Source organism: Alnus glutinosa, chromosome 11 (genome assembly GCF_958979055.1).
Source record: "Alnus glutinosa chromosome 11, dhAlnGlut1.1, whole genome shotgun sequence".
NCBI lineage: Eukaryota > Viridiplantae > Streptophyta > Magnoliopsida > Fagales > Betulaceae > Alnus > Alnus glutinosa.
Window position 1 is genome coordinate 20,760,360 of NC_084896.1, and position 27,835 is coordinate 20,788,194.

The window sequence follows — 27,835 nt, forward strand, 5'->3', positions numbered from 1 at the left end:
AACAGGATGTGAAGACAACTTTTCTCCATAGTGATTTGGAGGAGCAGATTTACATGGAGCAACCAGAAGGGTTTAGCCAACCAAGACAAGAGCACTTGGTCTGTAAATTGAAGAAGTCACTTTATGGGCAGAAGCAGTCTCCAAGGCAGTGGTATAAGTAGTTTGACTCCTACATGATCATAATTGGGTACAGGAGATGTAAGTATGACTGTTGTGTGTATGTGAAGATCCTTGATGATGGCTTATTTATTTTTCTGTTACTGTACGTGGATGATATGCTTATTGCAGTTACGAGTATAATGGAGGTCAACAAGTTGAAGGTCTTGTTGAGTAGAGAATTTGACATGAAGGATTGAGACGTAGCCAAGAAGATTCTTGGGATGGAGATTCGTAGGGACAGGGATGACAAGATATTGTGGTTATCTCAGGCCGGCTATGTGAAGAAGGTGTTGGAGAGCTTTAGCATGGAGAATGCAAAACCGGTGAGTACACCTTTGGCAAATTACTTCCATTTGTCTGCCTCACAGTGTCCAAAGACAGTTGAAGAAACTAAAGACATGTCTAAGGTCACATATTCCAGTGCGGTGGGGTGTCTGATGTACACTGTGGTATGTACTAGGCCAGATTTGGCTCAGGCAGTCAATGTGGTGAGCAAATACATGGCAAATCCAAGGAGACGACACTGAGATATGGTCAAATGGATTTTCAGATGCTTGAGAGGTACTACAGATTATGGCATCACTTTTGTCAGGCAAAAAAGTGATTTGTTAGTTGTGGGGTATGTGGATGCAGATTATGCAAGGGATTTGGATGACAGGAGGTTGACCACAGGTTATGTGTTTACTCTTGCAGGAAGACCTATCTGTTGGAGGTCTATGATCCAGTCCACTGTTGCGATATCCATGACTGAGGTGGAGTACATGGAGATGGCTGAGGCTGCAAAGGAAGCTTTGTGGCTCAAAGGGTTAGTCAAGGAGTCGGGTATTCAGTAAGGTGGAGTTCAGTTACATTGTGACAGTCAGAGTGCAATTTATTTGGCAAAGAACCAGGTGTATCATGCGAGAGCCAAACATATTGATGTGAGGTTTCACAAGATTAGGAAATTGGTTGCTACAAGTGAATTGTTACTTGAAAAGATCTATACTTCTGAGAATGCAACAGACATATTGACGAAGCTTGTTACCGCTGACAAATTCAAGCATTGCTTGGACTTGACAAATGTCTCCAGGTGCTAGAGAGAATAGGAGGTAGCATCCCCAAACTTATCAGTTCTAGGTGGAGGTATAATACTTGTTTATCTTCAAAGAGGCGAATATTTGAGCATGGTGGAGATTGTTGGAACAAGTGGCTCATATTATCTTGAGCATAGAGACTAATACGAGAGTAACAGTAAAGTGGACAGAGGCGAATTGCCGAACCATATATGTCCGTTCATTAGGATTTTGTTATAATTATGCAATGATGTAACCCTAACGCATATTATTGAATATAGCCGTACTCCTGTGGACATAGGAAAATTGCCGAACCACGTTTAGTCTATGTCTTACTTCTCTCTTACTTTCTCTCTTTCGATTTCATATTATTCATCATTGTTGTGAACGGTAACAACAATTATGGTATTATTGATGATAGTCATGCAATTAAAAAAATATGTATATCCTAGGTAGTGACCATTTGGTTTAGCAGAGCTCAGTGCGAGCTACGATTTAACCCCATCGGTCTTAATGACCTCTATGAAATTCTACTCTCTCATGAGTTGTGACTCGAGCACCATCATGCTACTGTAGATTTGCTTGTCTCCACTGCCAATGCTGCTCAGTGCCAACCCCTCTCCCATAACAGAAACAGTCGTGGTAACCCACCTGGATTTGGCCCTCACTATAACAACTCTAGCTGAGGCAAGGGTTGTGGTCGTGGCAGAGGCCCTCCCCAACGATTCTTCTCTCTTGGTGTTGGTTCCTTTACCATACCGACTTACAAAGTCAACCTCAAACAAAGGCACACCGCCGCTAAATGCTGGTTCAGATTCGACCAGTCTTACCAGGTGGACTCCACCCAATTGAATGCTTATTGACTTCCTCCAACATAGCCCCAAACTATCATTGGTTTCTAGATACAAGATCCAACGTCCATTTGAATGAATACACTGGCATAGATCAAATTCGAGGAGGCAACGGTTAAAGATTCAAGATCTTACACACTGATCTTGCTACATTACCTGCTCCTCACAATAATTTTCAACTTCTTTATGTTTTACATGTCTCTCAAATTTAGAAAAACCTCATATCTGTCAATCGATTTACTCATGACAACAACATTGAGTTTCACCCTAATTTTTTCTAGGTTAAGGACTTGTACTCCTATAAACTACTGCTCCAAGGCCCGAGTAGATCTGGACTCAATCCATGGCCTTGCTTTCATCATTCTTCATCTCAACTGGCTGCTTTCGTTCGTGAGATTGTTTCCGTGGACCAATGGCACCTCTGGTTTAGTCATCATGCCCATCCCGTGGTCTCCAGAGTCATTAAATCCAATAAATTGCCCGTGTCTCCATCTCAAGTTTCCTCCATTTTATCTTCATGTCAGCAGGGCAAGAGTCACCGTCTTCATTTTAGTAGTTCTTCATCTATTTCCAGAAATCCTTTGCAATTGTTGTTTTTTTATGTATATGGCCATACTCCTCTAAACTCAATAAATAATAAATGTTTTTATTTAAGTATGGTTGATGATTTTAGTAAAGATACTTGGTTTTTCCCTTCGAATCAAAATATGACATACATGCTACCTTCATGCATTTTAAAACTCTTGTTGAATTGTTTTTTAATACGAAAATTTTCTTGGTCCAAAGTGACAATGGAGGAGAATTTCGCCCATTGCAATCTGCCTTAACAACCATGGTTGTGTCATATCATTTGAGTTGTCCTCATACACGCCATCAAATGGGATCCGAGGAACGAAAGCATAGACATACCGTTAAACTAGCTTATCCCTTCTAGCCACTGCCAAATCTCCTTTCTCACTGTGGGTGCTGCGTTTGAATTTGCCCCATATCTCATGAATCGCATTCCTTCCAAACTCATTCATCACACGTCTCCCTATAAAATTTTGTTTCACTATGCCCTGACTATAAGTTTCTAAAAGTCTTTAGCTGAGAATGTTGGCCTTTTCTTCATCCATATAATTCTGCAAAACTTGCCTTTCGTTCGAAATCATGTGTCTTTATCGGCTACAATAAGAATCATCATGGGTACAAGTGCCTTCATATTCCCTTCAGATTCCTTTTCTGATCCAAGATACTTTTGCAATTTCTGCGTCCCTTCCTCCCATCATTTCCTCTTAGCCAAGAATGTTTATGCTTAGTTAGAAACGACTTGCTTGGTGATTATCGGAATGGATAACATGAGCTACTTGATCTTTATCTTGAGTAGCAGCGGGTTTATCATTATCTGATATAATTGTGACTATGATGTGTGCTTAGATATGCAATAGGAAGTGCTTTTCCCAGATGAAGCTGGTCTTTTAATGAAATATATAGAAGACCATCCTTTTGTTGTAGCATTGATGCAGACTAGTTTAAAACTAGATGAGTCGAAACAAAATGGTCATATCTTGTGATTCACATATCCGTTGAGGCAAGCTTAGTTCCATTGGAAATTTGATTCAAATGGCTAAATTTTTTTATTTTCACAATAAAATTTCAATTCCAATGTCTAGTAATACAAAACAGATTGTCAATAGAAGTTTCATTGACCTTAGAATGACCTTTGATCAATAAAACTTGTGACTGATGCCATAGGAAAAAAACAAGAGTTCAATCGATTCGGTCGATCGAACTTGTGATCCTTTTAATAAAGAACAGTTTTGGAATTTCTTTTCAAGGCTCTGACCCTACTCGTACTTAAGCACAATAAGGATCGACCACCCGCCCAATTCATATTGTTTTCTCAATTTTATCAAAAAGAACACTTTTGAGAGTGTGTTTCTACAGTTTTGCTGTAATTCTTAAAAACAATTTATGACTTATAGAAGAGTTGTGAGTTATAGTGTTTGCAAATTTTGCTTTCCACTATGCCACGCTATACCAGTTGGTATCAAAGCCAACTTGCACTACATTAGTTCATATTAGAGCCCGGCTACTTTCCTACCAAGGCACACAAAGGAGCACGTGGAGTAAAACATGCAACCATTGGCGATCTGTATGAACGTAATGAGCAACTAACAAGAAATTTGCAGCGCAACTAGTTGATCAATTTGCCACCATGGTTGTTGCCGTCAGCCAAATTAGTGTTTTGTGGAGGAGGGTAATGGGTATAGCATTGAGGGAGAACCCATCAATCCATTTGTTGGGCTTGGAGTAAGGAAGGAGCATTCCATGGTTGCCAACAACACTAGCAAATATAAGGCAGGGTTCAAACGTCCCATATCAAAGTTCCAAGGCAATGTTCGCCAGGAAAAGCCAAAGATCAGCAGTTTTGAAAAATTGTTGAAGCACATGAGGGCAACGTTCTTAACCCTTAACTATGTGAGGACGATTTACCAATGGCTTCAAAATCTCTAGTAAAAAGGAGCATTTTCTGTGGATGACTATACCACAGAGTTCTACCGACTCGTGCCATGCACGGTTTCAAGGTATGTTAGAGGTATGAGACAACAATTCCATGATTCTCTAAATTTCTTTGACCTTATAAATGTGTCTGAAGCCCATCATTGAGCCTTACAGTTGGAAAAGAATTTAGCCAAGAATCCATAGGGTGTAGTAAGAGGAAACAATAGTGGTAGTAGTCCAACAAAACCTACACAACCTAATCATAATATGGTGTCACCACCTTGTCATGGGCAGTTCTGCATAAGGAACTTTGAAGTTGAAGAAAAATACGGTATTTTGAAGTTGAAGTGTAGAAGCTGGGAGAAGACAAGGTGTTGTGGATACGTGGCAACAGGAGAATGAAGTGGAAGGATTGTTGCAGAACAGTTTGAGGTCACTTGTGTGTTGTCAAAACGGTGCGTGAATGAGATCGATGTGTGTGAAGGAGATCTGTGCGTTTTGTTCAATAGTATGTGTCGTTTAAGTGGAAATGTAGTAGTATCGTTTTATGTTTAAAGGTATGCGTTTTGTTGAAGGCTAAATGTATGGGCAAGTATATATAAGGCCCCAGCCTGTAGAATAACATAGCTTTTGAGTTGTATTGTTTGAAAAACTTGGAGGGAAGGCATCCTTGATTTTGCCAACAATTTGCAATCTGATTTCAATCCTCATTTTACTCAATCTCAATTGTTCTTCCATTTCCATTCCATAATCAATCAAAAATTCAAACACAGTTTATCCAACTGTTACAAGTGGTATCAAAGCCCACGATCCAGTGCATATGAAAACTAGGTCAATTACAATGACATGTAAATTACAACAGTGGAGAGAATTGAAGGAAAGTGTGACGCACATGTAGGTGGAGATGGTGACCAAAGCTGATTTGCAAACCGCTTTGCAAGCATCCATGAAGCAGACTCAAACGGAGATGATGAAGCAATTTACACCATGCCGAACGATGGCCATCATGATCACGCAACTCACCTTGAGAACAATGGCCATAGTTTCTATGGCGGTGGATCTTCTTATCATGAAGGTAATAATTCGGGCGAAGGATTCCAAACAAGGACAATCCGATTGGATTTTCATCAGTTCGATGGTGAGGATCTGGAGACATGGTGATGCCATGCGGCACAGTTTTTTGATTTCTATGGAACTCTGGATGTACAACGCCTTTCCATCTCTTCCTTTCATATGGAAAGTAAGGCCTTAGTGTGGTTTCAAGAATTGAAAGCTAGTAAGTGTGTGGCAAATTGGGAGGAATTTGGTAGAGCTATGCAGATTAGGTTTGGCAAAGGATCCTATGATGATCCAATGGAAACATTATCTAAATTGAAACAAGTAGGCTTATTACAAAAACCAATTTAATACTTTGGCAATTAAGGTCCAAGGTCTGCCCAAATCACACAAGCTAAGTTATTTTTTAGGAGGGCTTAAGGATGAGAAAAGGTTACTGGTTGGGATGTTCAATCCTAAAAGTTTGGTTGATGCTTATGCTTTAGCTAGAATCCAAGAAGAATGTGTGTTAAATTCTAAACAGATTACTAGACCTGCCTGGAATTCTAACCAATTCCATCATTCAAGCCATGGAATGAATGCCGAATTGCCAGTTGGTTTTGCTAAGGGGAATGGTTTCATTAGTAATCGAGGCAGTATGCAAAGTCAGTTCAAGCAAAATCCTCTGCCTCAATTCGGAGCTAGACAAACCAGGAAGGGCAGTAACAGCCCTAACCAAGCTTTGGTTCTAGTTCGGAAAATAACTTCGGCTTAAATAGAAGAGAGGAGGAGGAAACGATTATGTTATTCATGTGATTCAAAATGGAGTAAGGGTCATGTGTGCAATGTGCAAAAACTATTTCTTATTGAAGCTTTGGAAGAAGGTGAGGAGGATAGTGTGAGAGACATACCTCCTACATAAGAAGATCCGGGAGAGTGTTTTTTAGAAGAATTCCATGAGATTTCGCTAAATGCTATCATTGGCACTCCGAGCACTAAGACTATGAGAATTGTGGGATTCCTAAGGTATCATCAAATGTACACAATTTTGTGGATACTAAAATGGCAACCACACTCGGCATTCAGCCAACTGTTTAGGACGGGATTACAGTGAGAATAACTAATGGACAAGAGATTGCTAGTTCAGGTCGTAACAGAGAAGTGGAAATAAAAATGCAAGGTTATGTTTTTAGAACTAACCTATTCATCTTGCCAATGGCTGGTTGTGATATAGTATTGGGAATACAATGGCTCCGAACTCTAGGACCTATTTTGTGGGATTTCATCATGGAGAAGTTGGCTGTGTATTGCAAGGTCATAAGAAAGGCCCTAATATGAGGCTAGAAGTAGACTCCTTTAAACTTTCTAAGAAGGAAAGAAAGGGATTGCTACTCCAATTGATTGGAGATTCAACGCAGCTTTTAGAAATTCATAAGCAGGGAGTTACCAACAAAGACCAAGGAGAACTGCCAGGACCCGTGGCAAAAATCCTCAAGATTTATGAAGATATTTTTAAATAACCTAAAGGATTACCCCCGATTAAGACTCATGACCACTCTATTCCACTATAAGAAGGGGTGAAGTGAATTTCAGTTCGGCCTTATCGGTATCCTTTTTATCAAAAGGAAGAAATTGAGAAGATAGTTCGAGAGTTGCTTGACTTTGGAGTAATTCAGCACAGCCATAGTCCATTTTCCTCCCCAATGTTGCTGGTTCGGAAGGCAAATGGTACATGGAGGATGTGCGTGGACTATAGAGCTCTAAACAAGATAACTATCAATGATAAATTCCCTATACCTGTTGTGGATGAGCTTTTAGATGAGTTTTGTGTGCAAAAGTTTTTTCTCAATTGGATTTAAGATCTGGTTATCATCAAAAGGGTGGTTGATGCTGATATTCCCAAAACAGCTTTTAGAACTCATGAGGGCCACTATGAGTTTGTAGTTATGCCATTCGAGCTAACTAATGCCCCTTCCATATTTTAAAGCTTCATGAATCACATCTATAACTCCTACTTGCGGAAGTTCATCCCAGTGTTTTTTTATGATATTTTGGTATATAATAAGGTGGTGCTTTTACTGGAGAGATCAGTGCTGAGATACTTGTCAATTTGAGTATTCCTTGGGTCATCCTTGGTCATTCTGAAAGAAGATCTCTTTTGAGCGAGTCAAGTGAGTTTGTTGGAGACAAAGTTGCATATGCACTCTCTCAAGGCATAAAAGTGATTGCTTGTGTTGGAGAGACTCTTGAACAGCGAAAATCAGGATCTACAGTGGCTGTTGTTGCTGCACAAACAAAAGCAATTGCAGATAAGGTATCAAATTGGGATAATATTGTTTTGGCTTATGAGCCAGTTTGGGCCATTGGAACTGGGAAGGTTGCAACCCCTGCTCAGGCTCAGGAAGTTCATTGTGAGCTGAGGAAATGGCTTCATAACAATGCTGGTGCTGGAGTTGCTGCATCAACCACAATTATCTATGGAGGTTCTGTAAATGGAGCAAATTGCAAAGAATTGGCAACACAGCCAGATGTGGATGGATTTTTGGTTGGTGGAGCTTCCCTTAAGCTGGAGTTCATCGACATTATCAAGTCAGCCACAGTGAACAAGAATTGATTGAAAATCATTACCATGTGTTGATCTGGCAGCCTTTCTTGTTCCTTCTTGAATGCTTAATGGAAAATTTGTGTTATAATTTTGTAATTCATGTCTGTCCTTGGAGATTTTGGTTGATTAATTTCAAGTATACTAAAGAGTCAGATTTTCTTTGTTTACAAAAAAGAAAAAAAAAAAAAAAAAAAAGGAAAAAAAAAAAAAAAAAAAAAAAAAAAAAAAAAGGATATGGAGACACACACCAACCATTTGCAAATGACACTTGACATTTTAAGGCAGAATCATTTATTTGCTAAGATGTCTAAGTGTAGATTTGGGTGTGTCGAGGTGGAATATTTGGGTCACATTGTTTCTGCACAAGGGGTTTGTGCTGACCCATGAAAAATTCAGGCCATGGTGGATTGACATTTTCCTAAAAATATTAAGTCATTGAGACCTTTTTTAGGTTTGACTGGATACTACCGCAAGTTTATCAATGAATATGGCTCTATTACTGCTCCCTTGACAGCTATGTTAAAGAAGAACTCCTTTTGCTGGACAGAGTTAGCTCAGGAGGCTTGTTAGGTCTTTAAGCTTGTTGTTACTTAGGCCCCAATTTTAGCCTTACCAAACTTTTCTCAACCTTTCATTATCGAGTGTAATGCTAGTGGCATGGGCATAAGGGCAAGTCTTATGCAGGAGAAACGCCCTATTGCTTATCTAGTAAGGCTCTTAAGGGAAAAGCTTTGCAAATGTCCACCTATGAAAAGGAGTTGTTTGCCCTAGTTACGGCTATCCAGAAATGGCGGCCTTGTCTTTTGGGACAATCCTTTGTGGTTCGGACTGACTAGCAAAGCCTTAGGTTCTTGCTAGAGCAAAAGGTAGGCACACCCTTCCAGTAGAAATGGATAACTAAACTACTTGGTTATGACTTCACTGTGGAGTACAAGAAAGGGATGGACAATCGGGTAGCCGATGCCCTCTTTAGAAGGGAGGTTTGGTATGAAGAGCTGTCATTGTCTTTATTGTCTATTCCTACTTCCAGTTGGGTGGCAGAATTCAAGCAACGGTATTAAAAGGATGAAGGGCTACAACAATTGCTTTCTAAGTAGCATAGTCATGATTTGGATGCCCGGAAGTACTCCCTCCAAGATGACCTTCTTCTTTATAAGCACAAGATCCACTAGGGAAGTCTCCAAAGCCCAAGGCTCAAGTGCTACTGTATGTGCATAGTGACCCTATGGCAGGACATTCAGGGTATGAATGAACTTTGCATAGGGCCAAGAGAGATTTTTATTAGAAGGTTATGTGAAAGGACATTAAGAAGTTCATCCAGGAGTGTGAGATGTGTCAACAGAATAAGTATGAAAACATTTCCCCTGCGGGATTGCTTCAGCCTCTTCCCATTCCTACTCGGGTTTGGACCGACATTTCTATGGATTTTGGGGAAGGCTTACCCCTGTCTCAGGGTCATTCAGTGATTTTTGTGGTGGTTGATCACTTATCGAAGTACAACCATTTTACTTCTCTCTCACATCCTCATATTGCAGCTAAAATGGCTCAGTTATTCATCTCCAACATTTTCAAACTACATCGCATGCCTCAATCAATTATCTCTTATCGGGACCCTACATTCACTAGTGCATTCTGGAGTGAACTTTTCAGGTTACAAGGCACTTCTCTTAAGTTGAGCACTAGGTATCACCCGCAGACTAACGGGCAGATTGAGATCATTAACAAGTGCCTAGAGAATTATTTGAGGTGCTTCACTCAGGACAACCTAAACATTGGACTTACTGGCTACCTTGGGTCGAGTATTGGTACAATACTACTTGGCACGCCTCTATTCATATTAACCCCATTTGAGGCAGTCTAAGGGTTACCCCCTCCTAGATTGCTTAATTACATTTTTGAGACTACACGAGTTGAGCAAGTGGATGAGGTGCTTCGCAAACGCAAGCAGATCCTCACCCTCCTCCAACACAATATGCAGCAGGCTCAACAACGTATAAAGAAATATGCAGACTTAAAGCGTACCGAGCGAAAATTTGAGTTGGGACAGCAGGTTTACCTTCGCTTGCAGCCCTATTGGCAGTCCTCTGTGGCATATCGCTGCACCCTCAAGCTTTCACCCTGCTTCTATAGGCCCTTTTCCATCATCCGCAAGTTAGGTGAGGTTGCTTATGAGTTGGATTTGCCACCAGAGGCTCGCATCCATCCGGTCTTTCATGTCTCCCAACTCAAGCCCAAGTTGGGATCAACTTCTTCTTCCCTGCCGAAGCTACCTCTGGTGGATGCCAATGGAGTTCTTCGTCACGAACTAGTGGAAGTGCTCGACCGCCGTTCTCGCCTGCAGCACAATCACCCTTTCATTGAACTGCTTGTTCGTTAGGAAGGGCAATCAGCTGATGACGCTACTTGGGAGGAATTCTACATCCTAAAACACACCTACCCACACCTTGTGAGCAAGGTGTTTTTTGAAAAGGGGGGCAGGGGGAAAGGTAATGTCACGGGCAATTCTGCATAACGAAAGGAAGGAACTTTGAAGTTGAAGAAAAAGACGGTATTTTGAAGTTGAAGTGCAGAAGCTGTGAGAAGATAAGATGTAACACACCGATCCCATATTGAGAATAGATAAATAGCTCCCATAGAGTGAGTAGTTTATAAAGATACTCATAGGCATAAAGTCTCACATTGCTTAGTTACTAAGTGAAACTGGGCTTTATAATGAATTTTAGGGAAGCTGTAATGAACCAAGGAAAAATGTTAGCCACATCTGCGCTATCATCCCAAAAGGACTAGTCAATTTAAAGCTTCCCTAGAATTCATTGTAAAGCCCAATTTCACCTAGTAACTAGGCAATGTGGGACTTAGCACCCATGAGTATCTTTATAAACCACTCACTCTATGTAAGCTATTCATCTCTTTTCAATATGGGATCGAAGTATTACAAACTCCCCCTTAAACCCCTAACGTCCTCGTCAGGGTTATGTCATGCAGTGCTCTAGTACCACATGACCTGGCGTTACTAGATGACTTTGATATCATTTGTAACGAACTAAGAAAAAGGGCTAACCGCATCTGCGCTAACCACATCTACGCTATCATCCCAAAAGAACTAGTCGATTTGAAGCTTTCCCTAAAATAACTTATAAAGCTCAATTTCACCTAGTAACTAGGCAATGTGAGACTTAGCATTCATCTATCTCTTATAAACCATTCACTCTAAGTAAGTTATTTATCTCTTTCCAATATGGGACCGGGGTGTTACATAATGTGTTGTGGATAAGCGACAGTAGGAGAATGAAGTGGAAGGATTGTTGCGGAACAGCTGGAGGTCACTTGTGTGTTGTCAAAACGGTGCATGAAGGAGATCGGTGTGTGTGAAAGAGATCCGTGCGTTTTGTTCAATTATATGTGTCGTTTAAGTGGAAATGCAATAGTATCGTTTATGTTTAGAGGTATGCGTTTTGTTGAAGGCCAAGTATATGGGCTAGTATATAAGGTTCCAGCCTGTAGAATAACACAGCTTTTGAATTGTATTGTTTGAGAAACTTGGAGGGAAGGCATCCTCGAATTTGCCAACAATTTGCAATCTGATTTCGATCCTCATTTTACTCAATCTCAATTGTTCTTCCATTTTCCATTCCATGATCAATCCAAAATCCAAACACAGTTTATCCAACTTTTACACACCTATACATAATAGGGACAGTAAAAGGCAAGCGAATATGCAACCTAATAAGTCGGGTTCGACTAGTACCCCACCACGATGTTTTCAGAGAGGTAAATTAGGTCATAGGATAGTTGGTTCTAGGTAGGGAGGCCATCATGGATAGGGTTGTTAATTGATTAAGAATAATCTAAAGATGACTTGGTTAATACAGAGAAAGGGCATAATGATAAAAAGGAATGTGAGGAAGATTATGTGCAGGGGGTAGACCTTTATTGGTAATGACGTAAACGCTCTTCACACCCTGTAAGACAGAGAGGAATGATTAGCGTCATGTAGAAGAATTGAATGGAGAGCTGCAAGAAATAAATAGGTTAAAGGACAATACATGCCATCAGATTTCCAGTGGAGAGGATTTTCTAGAGCAGAAGATCACATAGTTTTCAGAAACAGAATAGCATCACGAGTATACGGAGGACTTGAGTGTGGAAATGTGCTGAATTGTTGATGAACTGATCGAGAAGGAAGGTAATGAATCAAAGTTGAACAAAGACACCCCAAAGGAGAGAATATGGAAGGTAAACGGTCTAGTTATTCAACTTCACAAGCTTTACAAAGCTAAAAGCTATTTAGTTCCTTTCTATGGCAATTCATCAAATGATGGAGCGAATTCGAGGCTCCAACCCGAGGACGTTGATGTAGACCAGTTTACCAGCATACCAATTGGAATAAAATGGTCTATGTTATGTGATTTCGAGATCAGAGGGCAAAGTTGGTGGTAACGGAAAGCTGATTCAAAGAATTTCAATTTTATATTTCACAAATCGTTTCCAATTCTAAAGTACTAGGTCAAAACAGATCGTCAATAGAAGTCCAAAAATCTGGTTCTAGAAGTTTGACTAACCTTCAATCGAACTTGCAACTAATGCCATAGGAGAAAGAACCGAGAGTTTGATTGATCGAACTTGCGACTAGTGCCATAAGCTGATCATCGTGTTCGTTAATGATTTCATTTTTAGGATTTCAAGCAAAAAATTAAATTTCAGAAAGAGTAATGCTACATTCTATACACTTATCTCACCCTTATCTCACTGAACTCATTTGGCAGTGATTATCAATCTTTGGAATTTTTATTTTTTTTAAAAAAAAATTTATTTTTAATAAAAAAAAAAAAGGTATTCTAATAAACAAATAATATGTTATTCGAGACTCCAAATTCAATTATTTTTTTAGCATTTTGTATTAACTGTATTCGAGACTCCAATGAGAGTTCTTTGCTATGTTCATAATGGCTGTAAAAGGATTACTTTGACGATGATACTGTGCGTTTTTTTACCAGCATGAAATCCGTTATTGGGCGTTACAACAAAGCAAACGAGGAAGAACAACTGCTCTGCAATCCTATTTCCGAAGTCAAGGTAATTATTCGTAATTTTCCTCAAATATTTCCTTCATAAATAGAGGCGTATGTACTTGATATTGTCATGTTTTGCTCCAAGAGTTCACAAGAGCAACAAAACCAGCAATAGAAGAACTAAGATGTCAAGGTTCTTTTTCTCTTTATAAAGAACAGACATCAACAACCAGAAAGGTAATAATATAGATGGTTTAATTTGTGAATATATATATGAACAATCATGCTGAAATAGTAACATGGGAACAGATGCAAATGGAACAATCAGTACCATCTATAATATATCAGCAATGACCTAAAAAATGCAGATTAAAACCAATTGATTAAGGAGAACTCAGACTCTGTTTTGAAATTGGTCATAGAATGAGACAATATCCTGCAGTAACCTATGTCCATCAGATGTCATATCAAGGAGATCAGTCCAATGTGGAAAGATGAAAAATACAAAAGGTCTAACTCAAAAATTTAACTGATCAAGACAATTGAAGTACTACTAAGAAGAGGGCTGATATAACTTGCTGCATCAGAACCACCCAGAAAAATGAAAGGTTATATCAAATAATATACAGAAAGATAAACTACTTATAAATTAGTTTCTGATTAGTCATTAATATATATCACTTTTTTCAGCTGTATTCATGAGATGTTGCATTTGTTAAACCTACGCAAACTTTAATGTTATGTATGAAAATCAAACCAGGTGCAGCCCAAGTGACAAATAGACAATGGGAACAAGGCAGAAAGGAGAAAACTTTTCACGACCACTACAATTTGTACACTTAAAAGGAAAAAACTAGAACAAAATTCACAAGTGGTGAATAAAATAACTAGCATCAAATTCATTAAAAGCTTTTCGATTCCCTATAGAAAAATTTCTAAATCTACATTATACTGTTAGAACTACAGGTTATCCTGCTCTCTATTAATCAATAGAGATCTTTCTTGATCAAAAATTAAAGGAAGGGCTTCAAAAAGTAATTCTTAAATCGAAATTAAAACCTGAGAGAGAGAAATCCCTAACATTTCCACCAAAGAAGCACATATGCAAATAAAGCAAGATAGTTACAAGAGATGTCAGAGCCAAAAATTTTGTTTTAAAAGTAATGTTATTCTTGACCCACTTCTTTTCATCCATTTTTTTTTTTATAAGTAATTGTAATTTTATAAAAAAAAACAGCGTAAGGCGCCCCTAGTACACACGGAGTATACAAGAACAACATCCTTACCACCGACCAGACAAGGAACAGCCCACAAAACAACCCAACCCTAAGCCCCTAAAGCTCACAATCTTCAATCATATCCCACCTCCTATGGTCCTCATCAAAGGCAGAGAGGAAAGCCATAGTTCTATCCCCCTTATCCCCAAAATACATAGAGCACGCCAAGGACAGCTCCAAAGGAGAGGTAGCCTGGAGACCACCCGCAGAATTGAGAGGGCGGGCGCTTGAGAAACTACGATCTGCCTATGAAAGAGAGGAGGAGCTCGACTCAAGAAACCCCCGCCTGAGAAAACCCACATCTTCATGATTTCCTTCACCCACCATCGGCTTTGGCTTCCTCCCTTTACATTTGTACTGAATAAGAGGCTTGGACCCAGGGAAGAGGAAGGGAGAATCCTCCCTTCCGGCGAGCCCATCACAATGGAAACTTGAGAACCCAAGGCAGAAGTCTCCGACCCACGCCCTAAGTCCACAGGATCAAGAACCTGTGGAAAAAGCTTCCGACCAGTCTCTGAGGAAGCCATAGAATCCGTAAAAATAGCCCCAGGATCTATCGACAGCAAGGTCACCAGCCCAGAAGACACTGGAATAGAAGAGGGAGACGCCGGAACAGAAAATAACGGCGACGCCGAACCCGCTACCTCAGAGGCATCTGACGAGGCAATCTCCATACTCCCAGAAGGAGAACGAACTAGAAACATCTCTGGCGTTGACACCGGCTTGTTACACGACGGACGGGGAACACTAGATTTCGGCAGAAAGCAGGCCATGCGAAAACCAAAACGTTTTCGACCTAGCCCAAACCCGAAAGACCGTTTCATCGGTAACAAGCCTTTGAGTTTAAGACCCAGAATGGACCTAGAACCCCGGCCCAAGAATATCCCAACCACTCGGCCCAAAGCCAAGTAAAACCTATTCCGCATGTTTTTCCCCGTATACAAATTTGAATTCAAATTAAACCCCTTTGCTGACGCCACCTTGCCTCGAGCAGAACACCCTGGAGAACTCTGCTTGCCCAGCGGACAAAGGGACTTGCCCAGCGGACAAAGGGACTTGCCCAGGTCCGGCGGATCAACCGGAATGGACTCCAGAAGAGAGCAATCCACCGCCGTGCGAGAATCCTCTATCTCTTCTCAGAATCGGAAAGAGATCAAGAACGCACGGCTCCTCTAGCGGCGCCCTCATCCTGGACTTCCGACCACCCACAACTGGGACCGAACCCGACCTCAGCACTTCCGCATACGAAAGGCCAGTACCCTTAGAAATCAAACCCGCTCTTGACCCATCCTCCTTCCCATCTTTCTTAACCATCGCAGACGATGATCGTAACCCGCATCCCACCATGTCCGAGAAGAAGTCTGAGACCTTTCTTAGCTCGCCGGAGAATTTATGCCAACACCATCCTCCACGCCCCTCAGGGATTCGAATGCTCCCTCTCCGACCACCCAACCCGAAAGCTGTCGCCTCTAAGAACCGGCCAGCTTTGTTGCTATCTCTTCGAGCGATCACGAGTTTCGACCCTTCTCTAAAAGACTTGACAAAATCTTGATCAGCCGGAAAGCCCAAAAGAACTTCCAATATCGACGCAAGCCAGACGGCACAATGGGTGCTCAGAATGACCTCGCCAAGAAAATCTTTTCTTCTCTCCACCACCGGTAGCACCGACGCCCCCTCCACCACCGAGAAAACAAAGGACTTCGACTCAACAATAAAGCTCTTCTCCATCGCAAGAAACCCCCAAAACACAGACGGCCAGCCCACAGGAGATTTACATCTTCGCCAAAGCAGAATACCACCCAAGAATGAAATCCACCGGTTGATGCCCTTATAGTCGAGAACGAACTGACAGCTAGAATAATTGAGAAGAGAAATTTAAGAGAGAGAGGAGAAGCAGAGAAGAGTCTTTTTCATCCATTTTAGGGTGCGTTTGGGATTGCGATTTCGTAGAGAAAAAGTGCGATTTTAAACCAAATCGCAGAAAGTGAACCGTTTGGAAACTGCGTTTTTAAAAAATTACGATTTGAAAACGCAGAAAAGTGTTTATTCAAATCGCAGGCAATGTGGTGTTTTTTTGAAAACGCAGTATTTTAAATGGCTAAACTGCGATTTTAAAGGCCAAATTGCGATTTTGCCAAACGCTTAATTGCGTTTTTAAAAATCACTTTTTTAAATCGCACATTTTAAAATCGCTATTTTTAAATCGCACTTTTTGAAATCGCAAACCCAAACGGACCCTTAATTCCTTTACATTGTCTTTTTGTTATTAAGAGATCTTCAGCTTGCATTCTTTGGTTGCCCTCTGTTAATTCTCCCAAATTATATGCTTTAGAAACAATGCCTTTGGCCTTAGTTGAATCTGTGAAAAGATGGGTGCATTGGTATAAGTCTTAAGTTAAAATTTTGACAACCAAAAATGCCTCACTAGTGCATAAAGATCTACAATATGTAGAACCAATAAATTACATAATACCAACAGTATGGAAATGCAAAACTTTTTTTTTTTTTTTTTGGGGAACATTTGGCAGTTAAGAACTAAATATTCAATGTGAAATTCTACGTAGCACCAATTTACAGACATTATATAACAAAATAAATCAGTAAAATGCATTCAATTAGTCTAAACATGAAAGAGAGTTTATATACCATGGAATCTTGAAGACTTGGGGGGCCCATCCCCTCCCACCCTCCATGTAAATCTGCCTGTCGCTTGGATAGAAAAGTTGCTTCTCCATCAGGGAGACTCAATAAGCCAATAAGCTTGAGGTTGCTGCTTGCAAATACTTTTGTTAGATGTGTTTAGTTTAGCAATTTCAAAATGTAGTGAATAAAAACATGATTTTTTTAGAAAACATAGTTAAGCATTTAGTAAAATCGCAATTCGACCTTTTTCTGTGTTTTTGGCCATTATTTTTTCAAACGCACTCTCAAACAGGATACTTTCCGCGATTTAGTTTAAAAACATGTGTTTAGCATATGAAATCGTGGAGACAAATGCACTCTTAATATCACAAGTACCTTTAGAAAAAAATAATGTAGCAGGAGACAGTAGAATTCAAGTTTTTTCTGAAAATTTGAACACGCAATGATTAAGAGAAACAAATTATAATTCATGCTATGAGTGACATTTGCATGAAACTGTGGGTAGAATGACAAATGAGTAATCAAATGTGGGTGGTAAATATGATGATGTTTATCCCCATAGATAGTTGCAGCATCTCTTTGACAAAGCCTTAGATGATGATGCTGGTGTTAAAGATGATGTGTATCCCTAATGATGCAAGGATGTATAGGAGCAGGGACGGCGAAAAGCGAAACACAGATGCTAACCAGTTTTACATCCATCCAATAGGTCTGCATGAGTCTCAAGGTGGAGACAAAATGGATACATAACCTGTAAATTCCAAAGCAATTGAACTGTATATTCCACGGCAATAGAAACTGAAATTTTATCTTGTGCATACATGTCTGTTTGCATCAAGGCCCTTGATCTAATGTCTTCATTGTTGCATTTGCAGAATAAGAAAAGAATTCCTGTGATAGAATGTTTGAGAAAAAGAAGCTTTTGATAGGTCTTTAAGTTACAAATTTTGATGCAATTCCATCAAAAGAAAGTTTGTTTTTCTTGGCTGATCAGTAGCTGAGAACACTGAGTCTTAAATATTACAGTCAAAGGACTTCTCTAGGAGATGACAGAATTGCGACCGCTGCCCTGTTAACTAACTATGTTAGGGAGATTAACAACCTAGAAAGTCTTCTAGTGAGACCATAATATAATGTATTGAGACACCATTCAACCCAAAAGCTTAGATCAATGGGTTTGGGCTGAACTACGCTCTATTAAACACCCACTCATGTGAAATCTTTGCAATGTGGGACTCAACCTTTTTACTCTAAAAGGTACATCCAGGCTTTCTCCATAACAAATGTCATAACACTATTATAGAAAGGCCACAAGTTAAAAATAAATGCAAAAGTGTAAGCATAACAGGGCAAACTAAGTAATTTGAAGTACCGCATTCAGTTCAGGTTCTTACCTTGTCTTTTTTCTGCTTTTAGCTCCATTTCCAGCCATTCATCACTACTAATTCAGAAGTAATTGATCAATATATACTAAACAATGTACTTTAGAATTTAGTTTAAACTGCTGCGGTTATACAGTATTCCAAGTGTTTTAATAATTTAATCATGGAGTCGACTAATATTTGGTTTCTACTTGATAGTTTTGGCAAAGGGAGGCAGAAACCTTGAGGCAACGGCTGCAGTACTTGCAAGAATGCCACAGGTATAATCATTTGATGCTCAATAAAAAGAATACTAAACCATACATTACTACTAGCATTTGGCACATGCAATGCACAATGAAATTCCGCATTTAGACCCCAATTTGTATCAATTCAAAAAAAATCTCAATTTTAAATTTCTAGTCAGATTAACAAAGTTATCAACTTCAAATCCAACCACCACATATATCAATACCAAAATCAAGAAAACAGTAAAAGAAATCAATACAGATTTTGATACCGAAGTGGAAAACATTTTGAAAAACTCTTCAAAAAGTAAAACCACTACAGGGGTCAGCCAACCCTAAAGGCATTCACTATAGAAGTTTTGTGTTACAAATTGATCTACCTACAAAACCTTAGTAACTCTGAAGACCCAATCTTGTAACCACAGTAAACAACACGTTCATCTCCCTTTGCAGTGGTTCCAGAACCTCTGGCCTTCTTCTATATGAATCACCTTCACGAATGAACCCAATCCGCTTCAAATCAAAACTCTGCTAACTGAAAGCTTTTCTGTAGTTTGAATAAAGAGAATTATCAATGATCCATAACAAATTGTTTAGGCTCAAGAACTCTAAATAAACTCTCTAAAACAATTGAGAATTTGCCTCTGTAACAGTATGGAAATCATGAGTTATGAGACTCATATAGACTGAGAGAAAACTGAGATTTTTAGGCTAAGTCAGCTGTGTTAAAAAAGTTTTCTTGTTGGCGACATTCAGACGTGGTCCAACCACGCTCCAAATGAGCAATTCTGTCCAAATCTAGTTCATACGCCTCGAAACCAAGGTTGCAACTAGCCATTCTGTCCAAATCTCATTCGAACAGTTTCTAACAGAGCTATTTTGTTCAGATTTTCAAACTTCTATTGACTGCCAATTTTGATCCAGTAAACATTGGAATAACAAATCTTCATGAAATACAAAGCTGTAGCCCTTTGAGTAAGCTTTCCAACACCACCACGTTTGCTTTCATCTGCTGTCCAAATCAAAAGATATGGTCGTTTTTCTCTGACTAGGTCTATGTTGGACAACATACACAAACTTGAATCAACTTTTACGCCGACTTAACCCTAGACCCAAAACTTACAACCAAACATATTTTAACACTGAATTTGCAAATCACTAAAAACCTAAAAAACTCCCATTTTGACAATTCTTTGACAAAACTTACAACGTTACAACCCATTGAAAAATTACCATGAATTACAAGAAAAATCTGAACTAGTAAACTATGATTTCTTCAAACTCATTGATGAAGATCTTGTGTTTTGCAACACTAACAAACTCATCAAACACATGTGAAACAAGAAATATCAAAATACCACAATATGACAAACAAAATAGATATTGATAGATATAAGCAGTATGAAATCACAAAATCCGTCAAATAATCAAAGTTTCAAAAGTACATAGATGGAAATAAAAATATCAAACACATAATCACAAAAACCATCTACATCAATCAAACTTACCCCCCTTGACTACCAATACTTAGTCCTCTTATCTAATGTTTCCCGCTTTTTGTCACAAAATGACAAAGGGAAAGCCAACAAAAGAAATGCCCAAGGCTAAAAAGGTGTAACATATGTGCAATGCTAACTAGTATGCAAAAATGAGACCAAGGGATATGTCTAACTCAAACATGCAATGCCATGTAATACAATTTCAAAACACACGCCTCCTGCTAATTCAAATGCTAACCTTCACTCACAAAAACATACTGAATGCATACTTCCAACATTAGATACTCAATGATTTAAAACAAGTGGAATGATTAGATACTCAACTTATCAAAAATGATTTAAAACAAGTGAAATCACAAGCATAGGATAAGCACACTCTAAAGACCAAAAGTCAAACCAATTTTCCTAGGACCTAGGAACACTCATATATTTACCCCCCCTAACACCAAGAACTAAAATGTTATCCGAGTCCATTTACAATATTCGTATTTTTCCGCAATGAGTTAACATTAGCTTTTACTACGAGGACATACAGATTCCAATTTTGAAACATACAATGTTCACCTTTTGTTATATCTAGTAACATCGGTTTTTTCTATCGCGTATGTGTACTTTAGTGAGTCAGGAGAGATTTGACTTGAAATGCAAGTCCGAAGTTCAACTAGTTTGTGGTCAATTTGGTCCACAAAGATGTGTTATCCTCACTAATAATTGCCCAACAAAGACTCACACGCGGTCAAACTCAAAATTTTGACAATCAAATTATGCATAAAATTGTGCAAGAATTATTAAAATTTTAATTCCCACTTATCGACCATTTTGAAAATCACTTTACACATAAAATCATTCCTCTTGCATAACACTCACGTAAAACACCCACAGAGGTTTACAAATCATTAAGCGAAAGGGGTTATTGAGAAGGTGGAACGAAGGCTGGCTAGTTGGAAGAAACTTTATTTATCCAAGGGTGGTAGGGTGACGTTGATTCACACTACTCCATCTAGCATTCCTTATTATTTATCTTTGTTCCTTATTCCTGTGAGTGTAGCTAAGAAACTAGAGCGGCTTCAAAGGGAATTTCTGTGGAGTGGTATGGGTGATAAGACTAAATTTCATCTAGTCAATTGGCATCGTATTTGTACTCCAATCAAGGCTGGTGGACTGGGAGTTCGTAATGTTATCAATTTTAATCATGCCTTATTGGGAAAGTGGATCTGGAGGTTTTCTCAGGAGCGCGATGCTTTATGGAGATCGGTGATTGAGGTAAAGTATGGGAGTGTGAGGGGAGGTTGGTGTTCTTTGCCGGTGAGGGGGCCTTTTGGAGTCAATGTTTGGAAGTTTATTCGAAAGGGGTGGGATAATGTTGCCAAGTTTTTGCGTTTTGAGGTGGGTGATGGGTCTCATATTTGCTTCTGGCATGATTTATGGTGTGGAGATAGGCCTCTCAAGCTTGGTTTTCCAGCTTTATTTTCTATTGCGCGTTTTCCTGATGCTTGGGTGGTGGATAATTTGTCTGTGGTAGGAGGCGTGGCTCATTGGAATGTTCTCTTTACACGCAATGTTCAAGATTGGGAGGTGGAGATGGTGATGTCCTTCTTCAAACAGTTATACTCTACTAGGGTTCGGCATGGGGAGGTTGATAGGGCGGTGTGGACTCTTTCCAAGAGGAGGAATTTTGAAGTGAAGTCTTTTTATAAAGCTTTAGTTTGTCACGAGACGACTTCCTTTCCTTGAAAGAGTATATGGCGTGTCAAATCTCCGAAGCAGGTTGCGTTCTTTGTCTGGACAGCGGCTTTAGGGAAGATTTTAACTCATGACAATTTACATAGGCGTGGTATTGTGGTGGTAGAGTGGTGTGTTGTGTAAGAAGCATGGGGAATCCGTTGATCATCTTCTTCTTCATTGTGACGTGGCTTAGATTGTTTGGAGTTCTTTTTATAGATTGTTTGGGGTGGAGTGGGTTATGCCTAGTAGTGTTGTGGATTTATTGAGTGCTTGGGGCACTTTGCTGGGTCGTGGTCCTGTTCACCGTATTTGGAAGCAGGTTCCTCTATGTCTTGTGGGGCTTGTGGCGTGAGAGAAATTCTAGGCTTTTTGAGGATGTGGAAGTACAGGTTGGGGCTCTTTGTAGAAATGTGCTTAATATGTTATATCTTTGGGTGTCGGCGCATCGCTTAGGTAGTATGCCGTACGCTGATTTTTTACTTGTTCGTTTCAGTCCTCTTTTTAGGGGCTCCTTTGTATACCTCCTGTTTACTAGGGTTGCGCCCCTCTACGCTTTTTAATGAATTCTTACTTATCAAAAAAAAAAAACAATCCTAGGGATGGGACACAATGTCCTAAGTCAATGCATAACTACCAGTATCCTGTTTCAAAGGGTGAATATGGTCCCCTTTTCTAACCTAAACTTGCTTGACTATGTGTGGTTCCCTATGACTTTCAATCTTCTGCTTTTCCAACACATCTAGCCTATACAAGACATCATTAACCAATCTGAACAAACCATTTTGATTTTTCCTAGGGTAGCAATTTTCATGCACACGGTCACAAGGTCTTAATAAGAAACAATTTGGCTATATATGACCAACTTTGCCACAATGATGGCAAGTAGGGACAAACCTAGAAGGAAGTTGTCTCCTATGAGGAGGAACTGACTTGGGCTTAGACAATTTATCACAAACAATACTTTAACCCTTATCAGAAGAAGCAGACACAAAAGCAATCTCACCTTTAGTGTCAAGAGGAGTGTGTGAGGTAGAAGGAACAAATTTGAAACCCAAACCTCCTTTGTCACTATGAGGCTTCTGAAAATTTAACATGCAGCCAAGTTTTTCACTAGCAAACATTTTCATTTACTTTTTAGACATCTCAACTTTTTTTCAAGTGATTTAACTTTCTTAGTCAACACACAATTCTTAGACTTAACAGAGTCGATCAAAGCATGTGAATCAGCCAAAATGATTACAAGCCACTAGCAACCAAAGACTATTTTTCATGCTCAAGTTCATTCAACTTTTTAAAGGTTTGTTTATTCAATTTTTTTCAATTTAGTGCACTAATTAAAAAACTGATTATAAGCCACTAGCAAATCAACCTCATCGGAATCACCTTGAAATGACTCACCTCGGTCAAATGTGTCATCCACACTAGTACACCTATCACCATTCTTGAAAGAAACGGTCAAAGCCATGAAGTTGCCATTCTTAACATCGAGTTGATCCAAGTCATCAGCTGACTTATCACTCAAAGTGACATTCATAGCTTTGCCTTTGGACCTTTTATAGTTATAGTTAGGACATTCATGGTTAACATGTCCAAATCCAAAACAATAATGACACCCAATGCCTTGAGTACTCTCCTCTTTCTTACCCTTGAACTTTTTGTTGTAATGAGAACTCCCCTCGGAGTCACCCTTATATCTCACCAGATCTGGGGGGGTCTCCTAAAGTCACCTTTCCTAAGTTTGAGAAACTTCTTAAATTTCTTGACAAGCAAATCCAAGTCCTCCTTATCAATGAATTCCTCATCATCGTAGTCACTGGCCTCTTCCCTAACAATTTTTAAGGCTATGGTCTTTCTCTTTGGTTGAGGCAAGGTAAGTTCATGGGTCTGCAAAGAACCAACAAGTTCCTCAATTTTCATTGTATCAAGGTCATTACTGTCCTCATTAGCAGTCATCTTTGGTCTAAACCTCTAAGGCAAAGACCTCAAAACGTTTCTGACAATTCTATTGTCAAGAATCGTTTCACTTAGGTTAAAGGAGGAGTTCACAATATCATTCAATCAGACATAAAAATCATTAAAAGTTTCATCATCCTTCATCTTAATCTTCTCAAACCTAGAAGTCAACCTGTGAAGTTTTGAGTTTTTAACAGTTCTAGTACCTCCATGAGTGGCCTCTAGAATGTCCCATGCCTCTATAGTTGTTTCACACATTGAAATTCTCTTGAATTCATCCGTGAAACATCTATAAAGATGGCATGTATCCCTTTACTATTCCAACTACAAGCATTTAATTTGTCCTTCGACCACCCATAAATATATATTTTTTTTGATAAGTAAGAATTCATTAAAAAGGGCAGAGGGGCGCAACCTTAGTACACATGAAGTATACAAAGGAGCCCCTAAAAAAAGGACTGAAACGAACAAGAAAGTAAAAAATCAGCGTACGGCATACTACCCAAGCTATGCGCCAACACCCAAAGATATAACATATTAAGCACATTTCTACAAAGAGTCCCAACCTGTACCTCCACATCCTCAAAAAGCCTAGAATTTCTCTCACGCCACAAGACACATAGAGGAACCTGCTTCCAAATACGGTGAACAGGACCACGACCCAGCAAAGTGCCCCAAGCACTCAATAAATCCACAACACTACTAGGCATAACCCACTCCACCCCAAACAATCTATAAAAAGAACTCCAAACAATTCGGGCCACGTCACAATGAAGAAGAAGATGATCAACAGATTCCCCATGCTTCTTACACATAACACACCACTCTACCACCACAATACCACACCTACGTAAATTGTCATAAGTTAAAATCTTCCCTAAAGCCGCTGTCTAGACAAAGAACGCAACCCGCTTCGGAGCTTTGACACGCCATATACTCTTCCAAGGAAAGGAAGTCGTCTCGTGACAAACTAAAGCTTTATAAAAAGACCACTTCAAAAATCCTCCTCTTGGAAAGAGTCCACCCTGCCCTATCAACCTCCCCATGCCGAACCCTAGTAGAGTATAACTGTACGAAGAAGGACATCACCATCTCCACCTCCCAATCTTGAACATTGCGCGTAAAGAGAACATTCCAATGAGCCACGTCTACTATCACAGACAAATTATCCACCACCCAAGCTTCAGTAAAACGCGCAATAGAAAATAAAGCTGGAAAACCAAGCTTGAGAGGCCTATCCCCACACCATAAATCATGCCAGAAGCGAATATGAGACCCATCACCCACCTCAAAACGCAAAAACTTGGCAACATTATCCCACCCCTTTCGAATAAACTTCCAAACACTGACTCCAAAAGGCCTCGTCACCGGCAAAGAACACCAACCTCCCCTCACACTCCCATACTTCACCTCAATCACCGATCTCCATAAAGAACACCCGTAAATATTGGTAGCTAATTAATTCCAACCCCTCTTAATAGACATCTAGATACATTTATCCAAGGACTTTAGGAATGCTCTCATGTGAACCTTTCAATAGGTATAATTATTACCATCAAAGGAAGGGGGACGGTCAAAGATTGAGATTGAGCCATTGACAACATGGTCAAGAAGGTTGAGCCATGAAAACTAGGGTTAGGGCTCACACTCAAGAGGTTAATCCTAACAAAGTGAATCTTACTCTGATACAAATTGAAATTCTTCCACAACAATTTTGGTGACAAAGTGAAAACCTTTCAATGAACTCTTCAAAAGGAAAACCACTTCGGGGCAGCCAAACCAAGAAAACCAATATACTATAGAAGATTAAAATTGCAATCGGTTTATACTTACAAAACTTTTATAGTAAAAACCTAACTTGTACCCAACAAAAGGTCAAGTTGTGTTCTACTACATAGCTCTAGAAATCTGGCAATCTTCTATTCAATCTCCTCTACAACTCAAAACTCCAGTGACTTGAGGGTTTAAGAACTTGTGTGGCTTAACGACACTATAAGAGCGGTAAGGAATTGAAAGCATACACATCCAAGGGTTCTCTCCTAGCTCACAAACTATTGGCCTCAGAGTCTTCTGAAAATCGTGCATAAGGATGCTTATAAAGGCCCTGAGAAAAACTAAGGTTTAGGTGAAAGTAGTTTTCTGAAAACATAATTAGAGGTAGCATCGTAGAGGTGTTTAAACAGGTTAGTAGTGCGTTCAAACGCATACTAGGGTTTCACAGTTTTCTCGGTGGCGGCATTCGAAATTTGTACGACCACGATTGCGACCAAACGTTTCAGATCTACCTTAATGATGATGGTGTTCAAACCTTCTTCGAACGAGCTTGCGACCGAACTTTTCTATGGCTCTTTTAAAAACATCCATTCAAACAAAGTTTGAACGGTCTTGTGACCAAGTCTCTTGGGTAAGCTTGTAAACTACTTTACTTCTTCGTTCGAACTTGATGCGACCGACCTTCTTGGGAACTTGAATTTCTAAAGTATGAAGACCTTTGTTCGAACCTTCTGTGATTGGGACTGGGACCGAAACTCTTAGATATCAATTCTTTTAAAACATTTGAAGGTCACGTTCAAACGGCAATCGACTGACTAACGAATGACAGCTTCAGCTCTTCAACTTTAAGCAGCAAATCAAGTCTCATCAAATAAACCTAGACTTGCAGCCGCTTTAGTTTTCACACTGAATTACCGAACATAAAACCTAACAACCTTGATAGTGTATGCTATACTTAAACTATGATACATGCAGGCAATTGATGGGCAAAGAACTTTCTGGTTTAAGTGTTGAGGATCTAACAAATCTAGAAATTCAACTGGAAATGAGTTTGAAGGGTGTCCGGATTAAGAAGGTATGAGAACACTAGCTTATTTAAATTTTACTCCAGCAATCCAATGGTCAACGTATAAATAGAACATGTGCAAACCTTGATGAATCTATTCTTTTTTGCAGGAACATTTCTTATCCAGTCAAATAAAAGAACTAAACCAGAAGGTTTTCCAGGAAAAAATGGCTGAAGTTCTCCTACTTCATATTTAGGTTCAATTTCCACTTTCATCCACTAACTTTCTTTCATTTCATTGTAGGGAAATCTCGTTCATCAGGAAAATACAGAACTACACAAGAAGATAGACCTTATTCAAGAAGAAAATATTGAATTGAAAAAGAAGGTATTGATTTTAGTACATCACTAAATTTTCTTTTTATTTTTCTTTCAATATTTAAACATAGACAAGAACCTTCGGTGAGGGAAATAAAGAACCCAATAAGCTAGCTATAAGGCTCATGGTATTCATCTTAAAACTAAAGAAGGTGAAGGTTTTTCTTCTAGCCAAGCTTAAAAGAAGCTTTGCATCTCAGGTTTATTATGGAGCAAGGAATGTGAATGAAGCAAGCAGAAGTCTTACTGCTCCATGCACTATCAGCAATGGATTTGATCTGGACACACCCATCCATCTCCAGCTAAGCCAACCGCAGCCTCAAAACAATGCAGCACCACAAAAAGCAATAGAACTGGGGTATATCCTCAATTTAATGACATCCATATACAATTTAAGAGTGTTAAAGCAATTATATCATATATATTAATCCTATCAATATCTCTTCAAAATTTTCAACAGATTACAATTGCATTAGCAAATCTATTGGACAACTCTGGACGGCTATCTGTCATTATCCCATCAACAACTTGCCCCACAGTGGGTAATGAAGCTTTCAACAGTGATATTTCGTACTTCAGCTATTAGATACAGTTTATTAAGCAGGACTGTAAATTTTTATGAAATTTTCTATAAAGTCAGATAAAAAAAATTATAATAGAACCCAGCTAGCCATGTAAATTTAAGCAATAATGGGAAACCCCAACACATGGAATGTGTTGTTCCAGCTGTCTGAAAATTTGTTGTGATGAATCAAACGAACTATTGTTGTAATT

General features: G+C 39.3%; 2 protein-coding genes and 1 long non-coding RNA gene across 6 annotated transcripts in view; 2 read left to right on the forward strand and 1 right to left on the reverse strand.

Annotated features, from left to right (window-relative positions):
• Nucleotides 1-27,833, forward strand: part of LOC133881932 (MADS-box transcription factor 23-like) — a 49,033-nt gene extending 21,200 nt beyond the window's left edge. For all 4 annotated transcript variants that reach the window (XM_062321010.1, XM_062321009.1, XM_062321011.1 and 1 more), the window contains 7 exons: nucleotides 13,184-13,262; nucleotides 18,699-18,760; nucleotides 26,653-26,752; nucleotides 26,854-26,895; nucleotides 26,988-27,071; nucleotides 27,262-27,419; nucleotides 27,522-27,833. In XM_062321010.1, the coding sequence (XP_062176994.1) occupies nucleotides 13,184-13,262; nucleotides 18,699-18,760; nucleotides 26,653-26,752; nucleotides 26,854-26,895; nucleotides 26,988-27,071; nucleotides 27,262-27,419; nucleotides 27,522-27,537 (541 nt within the window). In that variant the 3' untranslated portion in view covers nucleotides 27,538-27,833. The remainder of the gene's footprint in view (nucleotides 1-13,183; nucleotides 13,263-18,698; nucleotides 18,761-26,652; nucleotides 26,753-26,853; nucleotides 26,896-26,987; nucleotides 27,072-27,261; nucleotides 27,420-27,521) is intronic.
• LOC133881948 (triosephosphate isomerase, cytosolic-like) lies at nucleotides 5,534-8,303 on the forward strand. Its single transcript, XM_062321025.1, has 2 exons — nucleotides 5,534-5,621; nucleotides 7,648-8,303. The coding sequence occupies exons 1-2, from the start codon at nucleotides 5,534-5,536 to the stop codon at nucleotides 8,193-8,195; spliced, it is 636 nt and encodes a 211-aa protein (XP_062177009.1). The 3' UTR covers nucleotides 8,196-8,303.
• Nucleotides 18,872-27,546, reverse strand: LOC133881934 (uncharacterized). Its single transcript, XR_009902619.1, has 2 exons — nucleotides 27,309-27,546; nucleotides 18,872-19,274 (listed from the first exon to the last, which is right to left on the reverse strand). It is a non-coding gene; the product is annotated as an uncharacterized LOC133881934 (long non-coding RNA).
• Nucleotides 27,834-27,835: the final 2 nt, after the last annotated feature.

Bases quoted from the DNA above. Each gene is read 5' to 3' on its own strand.
- LOC133881948 (XM_062321025.1), top strand. From the start codon at position 5,534: ATGCCGAACGATGGCCATCATGATCACGCAACTCACCTTGAGAACAAT. The intron at 5,622-7,647 runs GTAATAATTCGG...GTATATAATAAG, and splicing joins TGGATCTTCTTATCATGAAG to GTGGTGCTTTTACTGGAGAG.